General features: G+C 49.1%; 1 protein-coding gene across 2 annotated transcripts in view; it reads right to left on the bottom strand.

Annotated features, from left to right (window-relative positions):
- Positions 1-47: 47 nt before the first annotated feature.
- The window catches only part of alcama (activated leukocyte cell adhesion molecule a), a 65,253-nt gene continuing 51,550 nt past the window's right edge, over positions 48-13,750 (bottom strand). The window contains exons 8-17 of one of the 2 annotated variants that reach the window (XM_084446656.1): positions 12,975-13,099; positions 12,381-12,513; positions 11,363-11,475; positions 11,079-11,205; positions 8,288-8,409; positions 6,793-6,922; positions 6,026-6,058; positions 5,182-5,296; positions 4,419-4,543; positions 48-2,726 (exon numbers count right to left, since the gene is read on the bottom strand). In XM_084446656.1, the coding sequence (XP_084302782.1) occupies positions 4,456-4,543; positions 5,182-5,296; positions 6,026-6,058; positions 6,793-6,922; positions 8,288-8,409; positions 11,079-11,205; positions 11,363-11,475; positions 12,381-12,513; positions 12,975-13,099 (986 nt within the window). In that variant the 3' untranslated portion in view covers positions 48-2,726; positions 4,419-4,455. The remainder of the gene's footprint in view (positions 2,727-4,418; positions 4,544-5,181; positions 5,297-6,025; positions 6,059-6,792; positions 6,923-8,287; positions 8,410-11,078; positions 11,206-11,362; positions 11,476-12,380; positions 12,514-12,974; positions 13,100-13,750) is intronic. The other variant, XM_084446657.1, reaches the window with a different exon arrangement.

Genomic DNA, 13,750 nt, shown 5'->3' with positions numbered 1-13,750 from the left:
TTTAATGTTTTATAAAAGCCAGTATTAACATGACTGCGGATCTCCTTGTTGCCAGTGTGCAGCAGTAAGAAAGTTCTGACATAATGATGATGCATTCAACATTGATCTCACGACCTGAAGGTAAGAATATATTAGATGTTGAATAGTACCAGATTTTCAGTCTAAAGGCTCTTCCTCTGCTTTTGGAGAAGTGGCTAGTTTTGGATCAGGCACGCTGTCTGAATTGGGTATTGGAATTCCTCCCAAAGAACACTTCTTCAAAACGTACACTTTATTCTCAACAAAAGTACAAAAACAAATGTCTATTTATTTACAATACTAGTATGGCCTTCTCATCATTGTACCCTCTTTGGTTTCACTACTGTCCTGATGGTCCATGAAAACACCAATCAAACTCAAACCATTTTCTCATCCAACCTTCATATCTTTCAAAAACCCAGGAAAACACACACAGCAAGGACCGCACATCCTTTTCTCAGTGTGGCTAGGCTAGCCTGTTCTCCCAACGGTACCTTTTAAACATTAAAACGATGCATGTTGGAGACTGAAATCAAACATTTCTTTTATGCCTACCTGGTACCGTCTCGCACAGGATAAATAGATTAAAAACACAAGCTAGACATTCACATTGGACATAATTTACAGTGAACTCCTCCGAGAAGGGAAAATAATCATTGGTACTACTTCAACAATTCAAACCTGGGTCAAACTGTACTTGATAGCTCTATCAAATGTGACCACCACTGGAAGTTAAGTCCTGATGTCTGCAATCCTAAAAATGTGCAAGAGGGCAAACTACTTTTTTTTCATTTCTTTTTTCACATTATGGAAATTGAAGTTGAAAAGAATCCACTCAATATAACACAACAGTTTTAGGATCACACAATTTGTCATCTTATGTCGTCAAAATCCATGTCCTGTGAGAAGTGTGAACAGCTGCGTGAAGCCCTTTTTCTCTGCTTAGTGATTTCAGATGTACCAACATTCACAGAAACATATCTTCTTCAGATATTTGCAATATTTGCATGGGACATCATTTGAAAGCTTACTATTTACACTTTCATAATCTGTATAAAAATTAAAATAAAAAAAACGACCTTGGCAGACATCAGGACCAAACCTCCAGAAATACTTTAAACAGTGCTCAAACCCCACCTCCCTGTCACTTCAGACAGGCTGAAGTAAACACGTCAACAGTATTTGACAGGTTTTCAATTACTATTTAACCCAGGTCTGATACCCCCAACAAGGCTTTCAACTCAACCATGGAACACAGATCAAGGAGTAAAAACCAGAATGAACACGAAGGCTGCATACAGGAAGTGATGTCAACATGGCTTCATCTTGGGACTAAATAAAAAATCTGAGACGCATCAAAAACAGTGTCAGAACTCAAAAGGCTATTTATGATTTTCACAGAGATGGGAAGAGGAAAAGTATCAGCATAATCATTACATAAAACGTTCACATAAAATATGCCCCCATTTGACTGAATAACGGATTGATATTTCACTACAAAATTATTATAAACCCAAGGAGGGAAAAAAACATTGTTGCTTATAATCCTTGATAAAACAGCGAAGTGATGGGAACGAGTAGAGTGGAGCAGTGGCTAGACCATCAAACAGCCCGCATGAATAATCCTCCACAGCGTGGGGAAACTGACAGCTAATTAGCATTGTGCTGTAAGCTGGCAGCATCTTACTTGATAATAGCATTCGGTGTGTTGGTTTCAAACCTACTCCCACGCAACACAGTTACCCGCTACACAAATGACCAAGCTGTTCAATTCCATCTTTGAGATGAACTGGAACAGGAGGCTGTGTCCGGATTATTTATTCTCTTCCTCTCTAGCCACCGGTGTCCAACGCCCCAGAGTCCAGGCTGCCACAAAGTTGCTCTTCTCATTGCAAGAAAACACAACAATGAAGCCAATTACTTGTTTACCACCACAAACAAATCTGTCGTCATTTACTTGAACCATTGAGGCATGCAGTTAGCCAAAACAAATAAAAGCAAGTTGGACATGCCAATTTGCTGCTAGGGTCTTTTGAGTAGCTAGGATGACAGACAAAACAAAGTGAGGGGACAGGGAGTAAGGGAATAGGGAGTAAGGAAATAGGGAGTAAGGGAATAGGGGCAACATTTGAAATGAGATACAGTACATCTCAACAACAACAGAAAAGAGCACAGGACTAGTAATGTAACTTCAAGGAACAGGCTGAACAGCAGTGAAGTCTATTCTGTGGGAGGGGAGGAGCCTGATTGGTTGATCCAGTGTTGAGGCCGCGCCCCCGGCGGTTTGACCTCTAGGCATGGAGAGTGAACAAGCTCGCCCGCGCACACGTACACTACGTCACACAGGCCTAAATAGTGGACAATTAATTTACATTCTTTTTTCTTTTTTTTCTCTTTGTTAAATAAAAAAAAAAAAAAAGCCTAAATCAAACCCAACACACCATCACTGAGCGCAAACAGAAGAGCATTCGCCAGGAACACAAAGAGAGGAACTGAACGCGAGGCGGTCTCGGTGGGGAAACAGAAATCGATGCACAGGTCGGGCGGCGGCTGGGACGGTTTGTCTTTGTCTGGAAATGTTCTGCGATGCGAGCTGCTCGTCGTTAGCCTGATGGAGGGTTGTCAGCAGTCAGTCAGATGTCTTCATATTGTGTAGTTTGTTGCATGGTTAGTCCAATGTGTCAAGGCCTCTCTCGACTGCTTCTTCCCTGGAGACAGAACACATCCACTTGGTTACGCAGGCGTCGTGACATCCCATCAATATATAGTACAACATCTGTTTGTTGATGTAACTAGTCAATATGCACATCATTTGTTTAAAGAGTAACAGGCCAAAAAAGACTCCAAATATCAATTCTGGATCAAAACATTGTACATCGAAGCCCCTTTTGATTATCTACAGACAATCTAACACCAAACCTTCAACTACACCTGGTGATAAGCAGGTTTAGCAGGTAACAATAATTAGCTGAAACCTTCTTGGTTTACTGAATCTATACACTCTCAAAATAACCAAGGCCATTGTACTACAGCATGCGTTGGTGGGTTTGTAGGCGTTAGGTGAGTTTGTAGGTAGTTAGGTGGGTTTGTAGGTAGTTAGGTGGGTTTGTAGGTGTTAGGTGGGTTTGTAGGTGTTAGGTGGGTTTATACAGGTTGGTGTTAGGTGGGTTTGTAGGTAGTTAGGTGGGTTTGTAGGTGTTAGGTGGGTTTGTAGGTGTTAGGTGGGTTTATAGGTGTTAGGTGGGTTTATAGGTGTTAGGTGGGTTTATAGGTGTTAGGTGAGTTTGTAGGTAGTTAGGTGGGTTTGTAGGTAGTTAGGTGGGTTTGTAGGTGTTAGGTGGGTTTATAGGTGTTAGGTGAGTTTGTAGGTAGTTAGGTGGGTTTGTAGGTAGTTAGGTGGGTTTGTAGGTGTTAGGTGGGTTTATAGGTGTTAGGTGGGTTTGTAGGTGTTAGGTGGGTTTGTAGGTAGTTAGGTGGGTTTGTAGGTGTTAGGTGGGTTTGTAGGTAGTTAGGTGGGTTTGTAGGTGTTAGGTGGGTTTGTAGGTGTTAGGTGGGTTTGTAGGTGTTAGGTGGGTTTGTAGGTGTAAGGTGGGTTTGTAGGTAGTTAGGTGGGTTTATAGGTGTTAGGTGGGTTTGTAGGTAGTTAGGTGGGTTTGTAGGTAGTTAGGTGGGTTTGTAGGTGTTAGGTGGGTTTGTAGGTGTTAGGTGGGTTTGTAGGTGTTAGGTGGGTTTGTAGGTGTAAGGTGGGTTTGTAGGTGTAAGGTGGGTTTGTAGGTAGTTAGGTGGGTTTATAGGTGTTAGGTGGGTTTGTAGGTAGTTAGGTGGGTTTGTAGGTAGTTAGGTGGGTTTATAGGTGTTAGGTGGGTTTGTAGGTAGTTAGGTGGGTTTGTAGGTAGTTGGGGGGGGGTGTAGGTAGTTAAGTGGGTTTGTAGGTAGTTGGGGGGGGGGGTGTAGGTAGTTAGGTGGGTTTGTAGGTAGTTGGGGGGGTTTGTAGGTAGTTGGGGGGGGGGAGGTAGTTAGGTGGGTTTGGAGGTAGTTAGGGGGGGGGTATAGGTAGTTAGGTGGGTTTGTAGGTAGTTAGGTGGGTTTGTAGGTAGTTAGGTGGGTTTGTAGGTAGTTGGGGGGGGGGGGGAGGTGTAGGTAGCTAGGTTGGTTTGTAGGTAATTGGGGGGGGGGGTGTAGGTAGTTAGGTGGGTTTATAGGTGTTAGGTGGGTTTGTAGGTAGTTAGGTGGGTTTCTAGGTGTTAGGTGGGTTTGTAGGTAGTTAGGTGGGGTTGTAGGTAGTTGGGTGGGTTTGTAGGTGTTAGGTGGGTTTCTAGGTATTAGGTGGGTTTCTAGGTGTTAGGTGGGTTTGTAGGTGTTAGGTGGGTTTGTAGGCGTTAGGTGTCGCGTGGCCCTACCTTCTTCGTCCCTCGAGCGAGTGCAGATGTGCCGTCTCTACACGTCGCCTTTGTGGTTGTTCTCCTCCAGCTTCTTGCTCTCTTCAGACGTGCCGGATTCCTCCCCTGTCTTCCAGCTGCCTTGTCTGAAAGAGAGAAGTGCTCATCAGGCCCAGGATTCTTCCCCAGGGAAGGGTCAGGGGTTAGGGTTCGGGGTGGAGTTAGGGTCAGGGTCAGGGGTTAGTGTACGGGGTGGAGTTAGGGCCAGGGTAGTCTGGCTCAACGGATGTAGGTTTTGGCAATAAACCTCGTCATTCGTTGTCACACTGCCCAATTAATCTGATTCGGCCGAGAGATTCTCTTGGCACCAATCAGATTCGATCCAGACTATTTTGCGGACAGTGATTGGTTTAAAGAAATACTGTGTTTTTCCCCCCCTATTGCAGAATGGTAATATGTCCAGCCAGACCTGTCTCCGGCGCTGGCACAGCATAAACGAAGTGTGGAGATATGTCTGGCTATGCAAGACTAGGGTCAGGGTCAGGGTTAGGGTTAGGGTTAGCCTAACCCTGGGTCTGAGGAAAGGTATGGTGATGCCGTTTTGGAAGTGGAAATTGGAATGCTATGCTAATCACATATATACTGTGAGAATTCATTAATTCTATATTCGTTTATTTTCTCTATGGGGAAAATGCTAGTGCTAACACAATGGGACAAGGTCAGGATCCTACGTACAGTAGGAACCGTGTGTGTGTGTGTGTGTGTGTGTGTGTGTGTGTGTGACCTTGATTTCTTGACGTAGATCCCGTAGATCAGAGCGACCACAGCGGCGGCGATGATGAGGCCGACCACGACCCCCACAATCAGCATGGCCTGGTTGCTGGAGTCGTCCCCGGACCCTGGTGAGCAGAACACACAGCGCGTCAAACACACACCGCCGTACAGTACAGTACCTCCAAACACACACACAAACTCTGGCTTACAGCGTACACACACACACACACGCTTGATGGCGGTGCTCTCTTTGATACAAACACACACATACACACACACACACAAACAAACACTACCCGCGCATAAACACACCCGGTAACTCTTGCTCACTAGCTCACAGACGCCTGAACAGAGCGACGGCTGACGCAAAGCCTCTGGGAAATTTGGCAGTCTGGCAGCCAGAGCCAGAGGACGAGCCGAGCCTGGCGGAGTAGAGTAGCAGATGTGCACGACTGACAGCTAGACGGGGCGTTCGCGTTTGTCTGGATGACAATGTGCGGTGGATGAGGGAGGGAGAGTGGGATGAGTTTGCCATGTCAGGCTGGTTGACACCCCCAAAGAGACAACGCAATAAACAAAGGCTTTGGCGAGTCCAGGGACACACGACGGGCCCTGATTCTGCAGTAAATGAGGTAATCATGAGTCGGTCATTTTTCCAGTTCAGATTGGAATTGGTTTCACTCTCCTGCACAATGGACTGGAGGGTTGGAGGTCCTTATTTAATCACCTACAGAGAATGACAGAGCTGCTGTGCCCAAAACCTGACTATTTGGTCGTCTTGTTTCGGCTCAACAAATGGAATTGTCTTCAGAGGGAAAAACTAAAGGAAATAAATCAAACAAATAAAATCTTACCTTGAGGGAGGAGTTCTTCCTGAGGCCTATATACTGAAATCAGACATGAAATCAAATTTACTTCAATGTGGGCGGGGGAATAGTGTGCACTTCCGTGTGTTGACAGGCAAATCAAATGACTCTTCGACCCCCTCCTCCAAAAAATCGAATAACCCCAAAGCCAGACCAAATCCCAAGCCCGAAGCTGTTGATTGAGCGGCAAGCAAGTTAGACCTCAAGACAGAGAATGCAGAGAAAGTACTATAATTTTGTTTCTAGAACATCGCTTGTCATTGTTCTCAGAAAACTGTGAGGTACACACAGCCATGCAGGTTGCCCACTGGGCCTTAAAGGGGAAGTAGAACAGGAAGTCTTAAAGGTGCAGGAGGAAGAGAGGGGTGTGGGTCCAGTGCCCTGACCCAGACAGACCCAGACACGGACAGACCCTGACACAGACAAACAGCCAAACCCAGACAAACCCTGACACAGACAAACAGCCAAACCCAGACAAACCCTGACACAGACAAACCCAAGCAGGAGGAAGGAGAAAGTGACAATGGCAGTGTCTGAAATGTATGAAATGAAATGCATCTCTGAGGGCCGAGCTTCAACACAACCCACTAATCACTCACACACTTCTGAATTAACAGCTCTGCTAACATACAGTATGTGTAGGTGTTGTGAATTATAGCTGCTGTATTTAATTTCACAGCATATATTAGAGCAGGCAGTTGTTGGTTAGCGAGTAGTGCTGGTTAGTACGGGTGGCCCCCAGCGCAGGCACTCACAGGAAGAGATGTTGATGGCCAGGACGTCCTCCCCCAGCCTGTTGGTGACGATGCAGGTGACCGTCAGGTTGGCGGTTGGCACCACGGTGATCTTGTGAGTGGCCTTGCCGTTGACATAGGAGCTCTGCTCCTGGAAGAGGAGATGAGGAGGAGGAGAAGAGGAGGTTTTAGAGCACAAAACTCAAAATGGGTTCTGAGGATGGAAATCTCGCTGTAATATTGTTGTTTTTTTTAATGCCGCCTTATGTTAACAGTCAGGTCAGAGGCCAGGGGGGGTCGGCAAGGTGCACACACATTAAGAAAAAGCATTTGATGTCACCTGTTTCCATCAGACCATCAAGACAACCCTCAACATTCGAGTCACCACTAGAGGGCAGTACAGCTTATCTGTCTCATACCGGTCACGTCTTAGTTTCCACTGGCTGCTACCAATTTGCTCTCTGGCCCTTTTTCCTTGTGACTGGATACTCTAATTAATGTACATGCCTGCCTCTGCAGTCACACACACACACACCACACACACCCACACACACACACACACACACACGCAATCCAGTTACCCATGCCATGTTGTCCTTCCCGGGCAGAGTGAAGAATTCGTTAGGAGCAACAAGCCGCATATTATCTGCAATGTCAACGTGGCGGGAAAGGTCGCCATGGAGACAAACTTTACGGAGACGTTGGGGGCGGGGGAAGGGGGGGGGGGGCTGACAGAAATAAAGGAGAAAAGCTTTAAGTATTAAACGCACGCCTCCGCTTTCCTCCCCTAGTGGAATATTCCAGTGTGCTCAGCCCAGAGACAAAGCCACCCATGTGCCAGGGGGGACACATTTAAGCGGCGCACGTCACCCGTCAGACAACGTCATGAATAATGATGAGTGACTGAGTCCTTCAAGTGAATGAGGCTGATATGGATTGCTTCGAGAGTCTCTTTCTCTTTCAAATGTTTGCAGGGAGCTTTGAGTCTACAGTAAGAGTCGGGGATGAAGAACATTTGGGAAAGTTTTATAATAATATAATTCCTCCAACTAAGGGAGTGTGTGCGGTAGTTCGGGAGGCAATTTGAATTCGCCACACGCACGGACACACACACTTCACTAGGGCTGGGTATCGATTGGAATTTCAAGAATCGATTAGATTCCGATTCACAAGGTTCAGAATCGATTATCACGATTAGATTCGATTCAATATCGATTCGGTTAGTGTTACTAAAACCTTTTTTTTTTTAGCTGTAACCTTAATTACATGACTGCCAAGTTATGCAACACATCAATACTAGGGCTGGGTATCGATACAGATTTCCAAAAATGAATGAATGAATGAATTAACTATTCATTCCTTCATTTATTCATTAATTCATTAAATAAAAGATCGATTTTGGGATTCATTAATCGATTCTGAATCATTTGATTCAGAATCGATGAATTGATTTTTTTAAACACAGCCCTACACTTCACACACACACACACACACACACACACACACACACACTTACGTCTGTGCCGTTGATGCTCCACTGGACGCTGGGCGGGGGCGCGCCCTCGGCCTCACAGATCAGGACCTTGTGGGAGCTGTCGGCGCTGCGCTGCCGGGCCAGCCTGGTGATCACAGGCTTACCTGGAACACATCACACACTGGCCTGTAGTAGGAGCACTTCAGGAGTTTGGATGGATGGATAGATAACATACATACAATAGATAGGATAGATGAATAGATGATAGACAGACAGACAGATAGATATAGATAAAATACATATGATAGATAGGATGGATGGATGGATGGATGGATAGATAGATAGATAGATAGATAGATAGATAGATAGATAGATAGATAGATAGATAGATAGATAGATAGATAGATAGATAGATAGATAGATAGATAGATAGATAGATAGATAGATAGATAGATAGATAGATAGATAGATAGATAGATAGATAGATAGATGGATGGATGGATAAAATGCATGAGATAGGATAGATAATAGATAGATTTCTGTGTTGTAGCAATCCACACAACAATCCACTCAACACAAAGGAACACCTACGCCTGCGTCAAACCAGTCATCGACCCGCTGCTCCCGCAGGAGCAGGCCGGGTTCCGACGCAGGAGATCGACCGTAGATCAAGACACTTTGCTGACTCAAGACATCGAGGACGGCTTTTCGGCTAAAAAGAAGGCCGAAGTCTTTCTAGACCTGACGACTGCCTAGGACACCGTATGGCACCATGGCCTCACCTGCAAGCTGCTCCGCCTGCTGCCGGACAGGCACATGGTCAGCATGATCATGGAACTTGTCCGAAACCGCAGCTTCACCCTCACCACCGGTAGCGGACAGCGTAGCAGGTTGAGACGCCTTAAGAATGGCGTCCCCCAGGGATCTGTCCTGGCCCCCCTCCTTTATAACATCTACATCTACGACCTGCCAATCACAGTCTCCAGGAAGTATGCCTAGGCAGATGACCTTGCGCTGGTGTGCTCTGCTGGAGACTATGAATGAAATTCTTACTTGGTTTAGTTTGGTTTCAGTTTCAAGAACACGCTGAGTGGCCGGTCAAGCTGGGTTCAAACAGAGACAATAGGTTTATTCTGATACTACGTTTTTCAAAGCGGACTCTGAAAACAGGAAGTGTTTCCCACGAACAGAGTGGTGAATGGGACAAGGAAATGACGTCAAGCATGACGAACAGGATAGGGAAGTGATGTCACACAGAAACAAATGGCATTGGTCTTATGAGAACGGACTGAAAGATAGTTTCACAGAAGTTGTAAAATAATTAACTGAACAAGAATAGTCAGGTAGGAAAACAGACAGGAACAAATGGTGTGGGTAACACATTAGTGAGACTGAAATTTCATTAACAAGACTGGCAGGCCGTGGAGCAGACCTTGAGCCAGGACATGCAGACACTAGCGGCATACCTCCGGAAATGGAGATTGAAGCTCAGCGAGGCAAAGACGGTGTCGGCGGCATTCCACCTTCACAACAAGGAAGCCAAAACGTGAGCTCTGAGTGCAATCAGATCGAACACTCCTGCCATGCAGCGCCGAACCAGCCTTTCTCTGCGTCACATTGGACAATTTGCTCACATTCTGCCGACACGACGAGTCACTGCGCAGGAAGTTAACAGCTCGTGTGGCGTTAATGAGGCGACTGGTTGGATCAGGCTGGGGCGCTTGCACAAAAACACTGCGTATGGCAGCCCTAGCCCTGGTCTACTCGACCAATGAATACTGTGCACCGGTTTGGTGCCGCAGCGCTCACACACGCCCACGGATGTGCTGGGACTCAAAAAACAGCCCTGGAGTCTGACCCAGCCCAGCCCACTTTTGTTGAGGGGGAGGGGGGGGGGGGGGGGTGCTGCTAACAGGCAATTGTGATCGTCGTCGACGAAGCCTTGCGCTATCAACGAAGCCTTGCGCATCGTTGACAGGATGCCTGCGTCCCACTCCTGTGGACAACCTCCCCATCCAGCCCGCTGGCCTCGGCCGCACAGGAACCACAGCACGTCCCGCCTGCCGGGCCATCGAGCCTAACCACCTACTCCACAACAGGCTCACTGCAACAGCGGAGCCTCCCTGGCATCTCAAGTCGAGACCCCCTTTTGTGTCGGCCGCACAGGATCTCCTGCAGCAATGCAGAGATCTTAACATCAGCGAGGCAGGGTGGGCGGACCACACCTGGCGTGCGGAGTGGGAGGCGAACACCTCCAGACTCACCGGTCCTTCCCCTACCGATACATCGGACACCCGATGGAATGCGTGGCCTGACGGATTTGGATGACGAAACGGTGACATGGCTCCCGGGGGTGTGCCCGGATATATAGCCCGGGTGACCCCTCACCCAGGCTCGGGGTGGTAAAAGGAAAGCCCCTCGGCCCCGAGCCTGGGGGGGGGGGGGAGAGGACACAACACCTAACCCGCACGACGAAGAAGAAGCAGGCACAAAAAAGAAATATTGATCCCTGGGAAGAAGCTTCACTGTTCCATCAAAAGACAGCAAAGTAACACAGACTACAATAGATACAAAATGCACAGAAATCCAAATGTACAAGAGTGCAAATAAACAAGTTGATACAGTGTGTGTGTGTGTGTGTGTGTGTGTGTCTGTCTGCACACTCACTTTGCTTCACTCCTATCTACTTTCATCGTTCATCGTTCTGGTGCAGTGCCATAGGTCTGAAAGGGGTCCGGATCCAGGACCAGGCTAATTGCTGTGCCGTTTCAATTACGACACACCGTGACATTGTCTGGTGCTGCCCCGCCCCCACGGTCCAGAGCACACCCACCTTCCACCACCAGCTCCAGGGACTCCCTGCGCGTGATGCCCTCCAGCGTCGCCTCGCACACGTAGCGGCCGGCGTCGGCGTACGTCAGCTGGACGAACGCCGGCGCCTTCTCCAGCTTTCTGTCGTCCTGGTGGAGACACAAACGCCGTTGTGAACGTAGCCAAACCCATCCGCCCCGCCCCGCCCGGCGCGGTGAGTGACCGCAGACTGCGGTCCGGTGTTTTGCGCGGAAAAAAAATTGCGAGGGGGGGGTGGATGGCGGGCCTCGCCCTGACCTCTCTTACCTTGGTCCATGAGATCTCGACGTAGCCCGAGGCGTTCTTCTCCATCTTCACGTCCAAGACGCCGCCCACTTGCCTCAGAACCCTGCCTGAGGGACTGATGCTGAGGTCCAGGTCTGACCGGGCGGAGGGGGGGGGGGTGGAGCGAGGAGAGGGGGGGGTAAGAGAGGGAAGCAATTGTTCAGAATGCTATCAGTCTACTGCAGGCGTCTCCCGAACACTCGCTCATTTGTCCTGCTTATCGGCGGCTACAGAGGCCCCCGCGCCCAACCTCAAGAGGAAGCTCTTTTTTGTTGTCCGCGACGTGACGCTTAGCGCGCGCGCTTCAGTCAGGCCCCTGCCTCCGCCGCTCGCGGCGTGATTTTGAGACGATGTGTTCCCTCAAGATGCCCTGAGACACACACACACACTCCTCCCCACCTTTCTGAAGTCACTGTCTCACACACAGAGAGAACGCCGGTCTCCTTTTGAGATGCGTGAAATGCACGGAGCAGAACGCCGCTATGCTCGCCTAACCGTTTTAGTCAGAGGCCAGAAACACACCCTCAAAAGAATGGTGTAATTAAATGTGTGTGTGTGTGTGTGTGTGTGTGTGTGTGTGTGTGTGTGTGTGTGTGTGTGTGTGTGTGTGTGTGTGTGTGTGTGTGTGTGTGCATGTGCTTATCAGCGTGCGCCTGGTTTTCACCCGTACTCCTCTTCGGGCTGGTCAACGGGTGTCAGAAAATTCTAATTAGTTCTCGTGACTCGTCGTCCCAGAATTCCTCCACTGCCTAATCCCCTTGAAGATAAATGTGATTACTTCACTCGCTTCCTGTGGCTTCATTCACACCGGATAAAGGAGCTGGCCAAGGAAATGAAAAAAGAAGTTCCGAAATTTAAAACGCCGACGTATTGTCGAATAATTCTTTTTCCTCTTATCTTTTCCATCTTGCCCTCAGATCTTCGAGTCCGGTTTTATTTTCGAGGGCCCCGCTCGGCGGTCTGCGGGACCCGTGTTCGCCATTGTGTTAGGGACACTCACAGCTCACGCCGATGTCTCGCGAAGACTCAATTTTCCCGTCGTCGAGGAGAGAGCACTTGTACTCCCCGGCGTCGTGGCGGGTGACGGCAGGAAGGGTGTAGGAGTCGGAGTTCGCCACTGTCACCTCCTGGCCCTGGCGGGGGAAGAGGGAGGGGACATCAGATCTGTCCTATTACATCTTTTTAATGACAGGTACAAGCAGAGGGGCAGAGAGAGACGGAGGAGAGGAGAGAGGGAGGAGAAGAGAGGGGGAGGAGAAGAGGGAGAGAGACAGGAGGAGAGACAGAGGAGAAGAGAGAGGGAGGAGAAAAGAGGGGGAGCAAGGAGAGGGAGAGAGACAGGAGGAGAGACAGAGGAGAGGAGGGGGAGAGAGAGGAGAAGGAGAGAGAGGAGAAGGAGAGAGAGGAGTAGGAGAGAGAGGAGAAGGAGAGAGAGGAAGAGAAGAAAGGAGTGGCGGAGAGAAGCCGGGTCTAATAGAGTCCAGACGCGACTGACGGCCAACGTAACGGGTGCTAAGTGTTACTTAGCCCTGACCCCTGACCCCCCCCCCCCCCCCCCGCCCACACCTGGCGCCCCCCGGCGGGGGCCACTGACCTTCAGGTGGAAGTTGAAGCCGGCTGGGGGAGGGTTCCCGTCAGCCGTACACGTCAGCGTCACGTTGTCCCCCTCCCTGATGGGACCAGTGGGAAACACCTGGAGGTCCACGTTCTCCGTGGGATCTGAGGGAGAAAAGGAGGGATGTGGAGAAGGAGGGAGAGAGAGAGAGAGCGAGAGGGAGAGAGAGAGAGGGAGAGAGAGAGACAGGAGATTGACAGTGAGAACAGAGGCAGACAATGGCAGCTTGTGTGCAAGTTGTCTCTATGACATTGGCCATGGGGTAGGTGTGAGGAGACAGGATATTGACAGTGAGAATTCAGACAATGGCAGCTTGTGTGTGAGTTGTCTGCATGACATTGGCTATGGTGTTGGTGGGGGGGCGAGGAGGGGGGGGATCTCTCTCTCACACACACATACACACACACACACACACACACACACACACACACAGATGCGCTTTCCCCCCTGCTGAGCACAACCGCCCTCCCCGGGGATACAACACCCGCCTTCTCTTCTCCGAGTCGTTTGCGGCGCCGAGCGAGCCAGCAGATGCGCCGGCAGATGGGCGGCCCCCTAGCCGGGGCCCCGGAGAAGGCGCCACACCCCCCGGGCTTCAGCCGTACCCGCTCGTATCCGACGACGGCGGCGAGATGAAAGGAGTGGCGAGGCGCCGACGGTGCATCAGCAGGGGGGCCGGCGTTTCGAAAACGGCTCTTTAAACGCTAACATTTTTTTTCCTGAATACAGATGAAGGATGGTGTATTCTCCACCGG

The sequence above is a fragment of the Borostomias antarcticus genome (assembly GCF_949987555.1).
Source record: "Borostomias antarcticus genome assembly, chromosome: 1".
In the NCBI taxonomy this organism is placed as follows: domain Eukaryota; kingdom Metazoa; phylum Chordata; class Actinopteri; order Stomiiformes; family Stomiidae; genus Borostomias; species Borostomias antarcticus.
The sequence above is the reverse complement of the archived record's forward strand: the minus strand, read 5'-3'. Positions and strand labels throughout refer to the sequence as shown.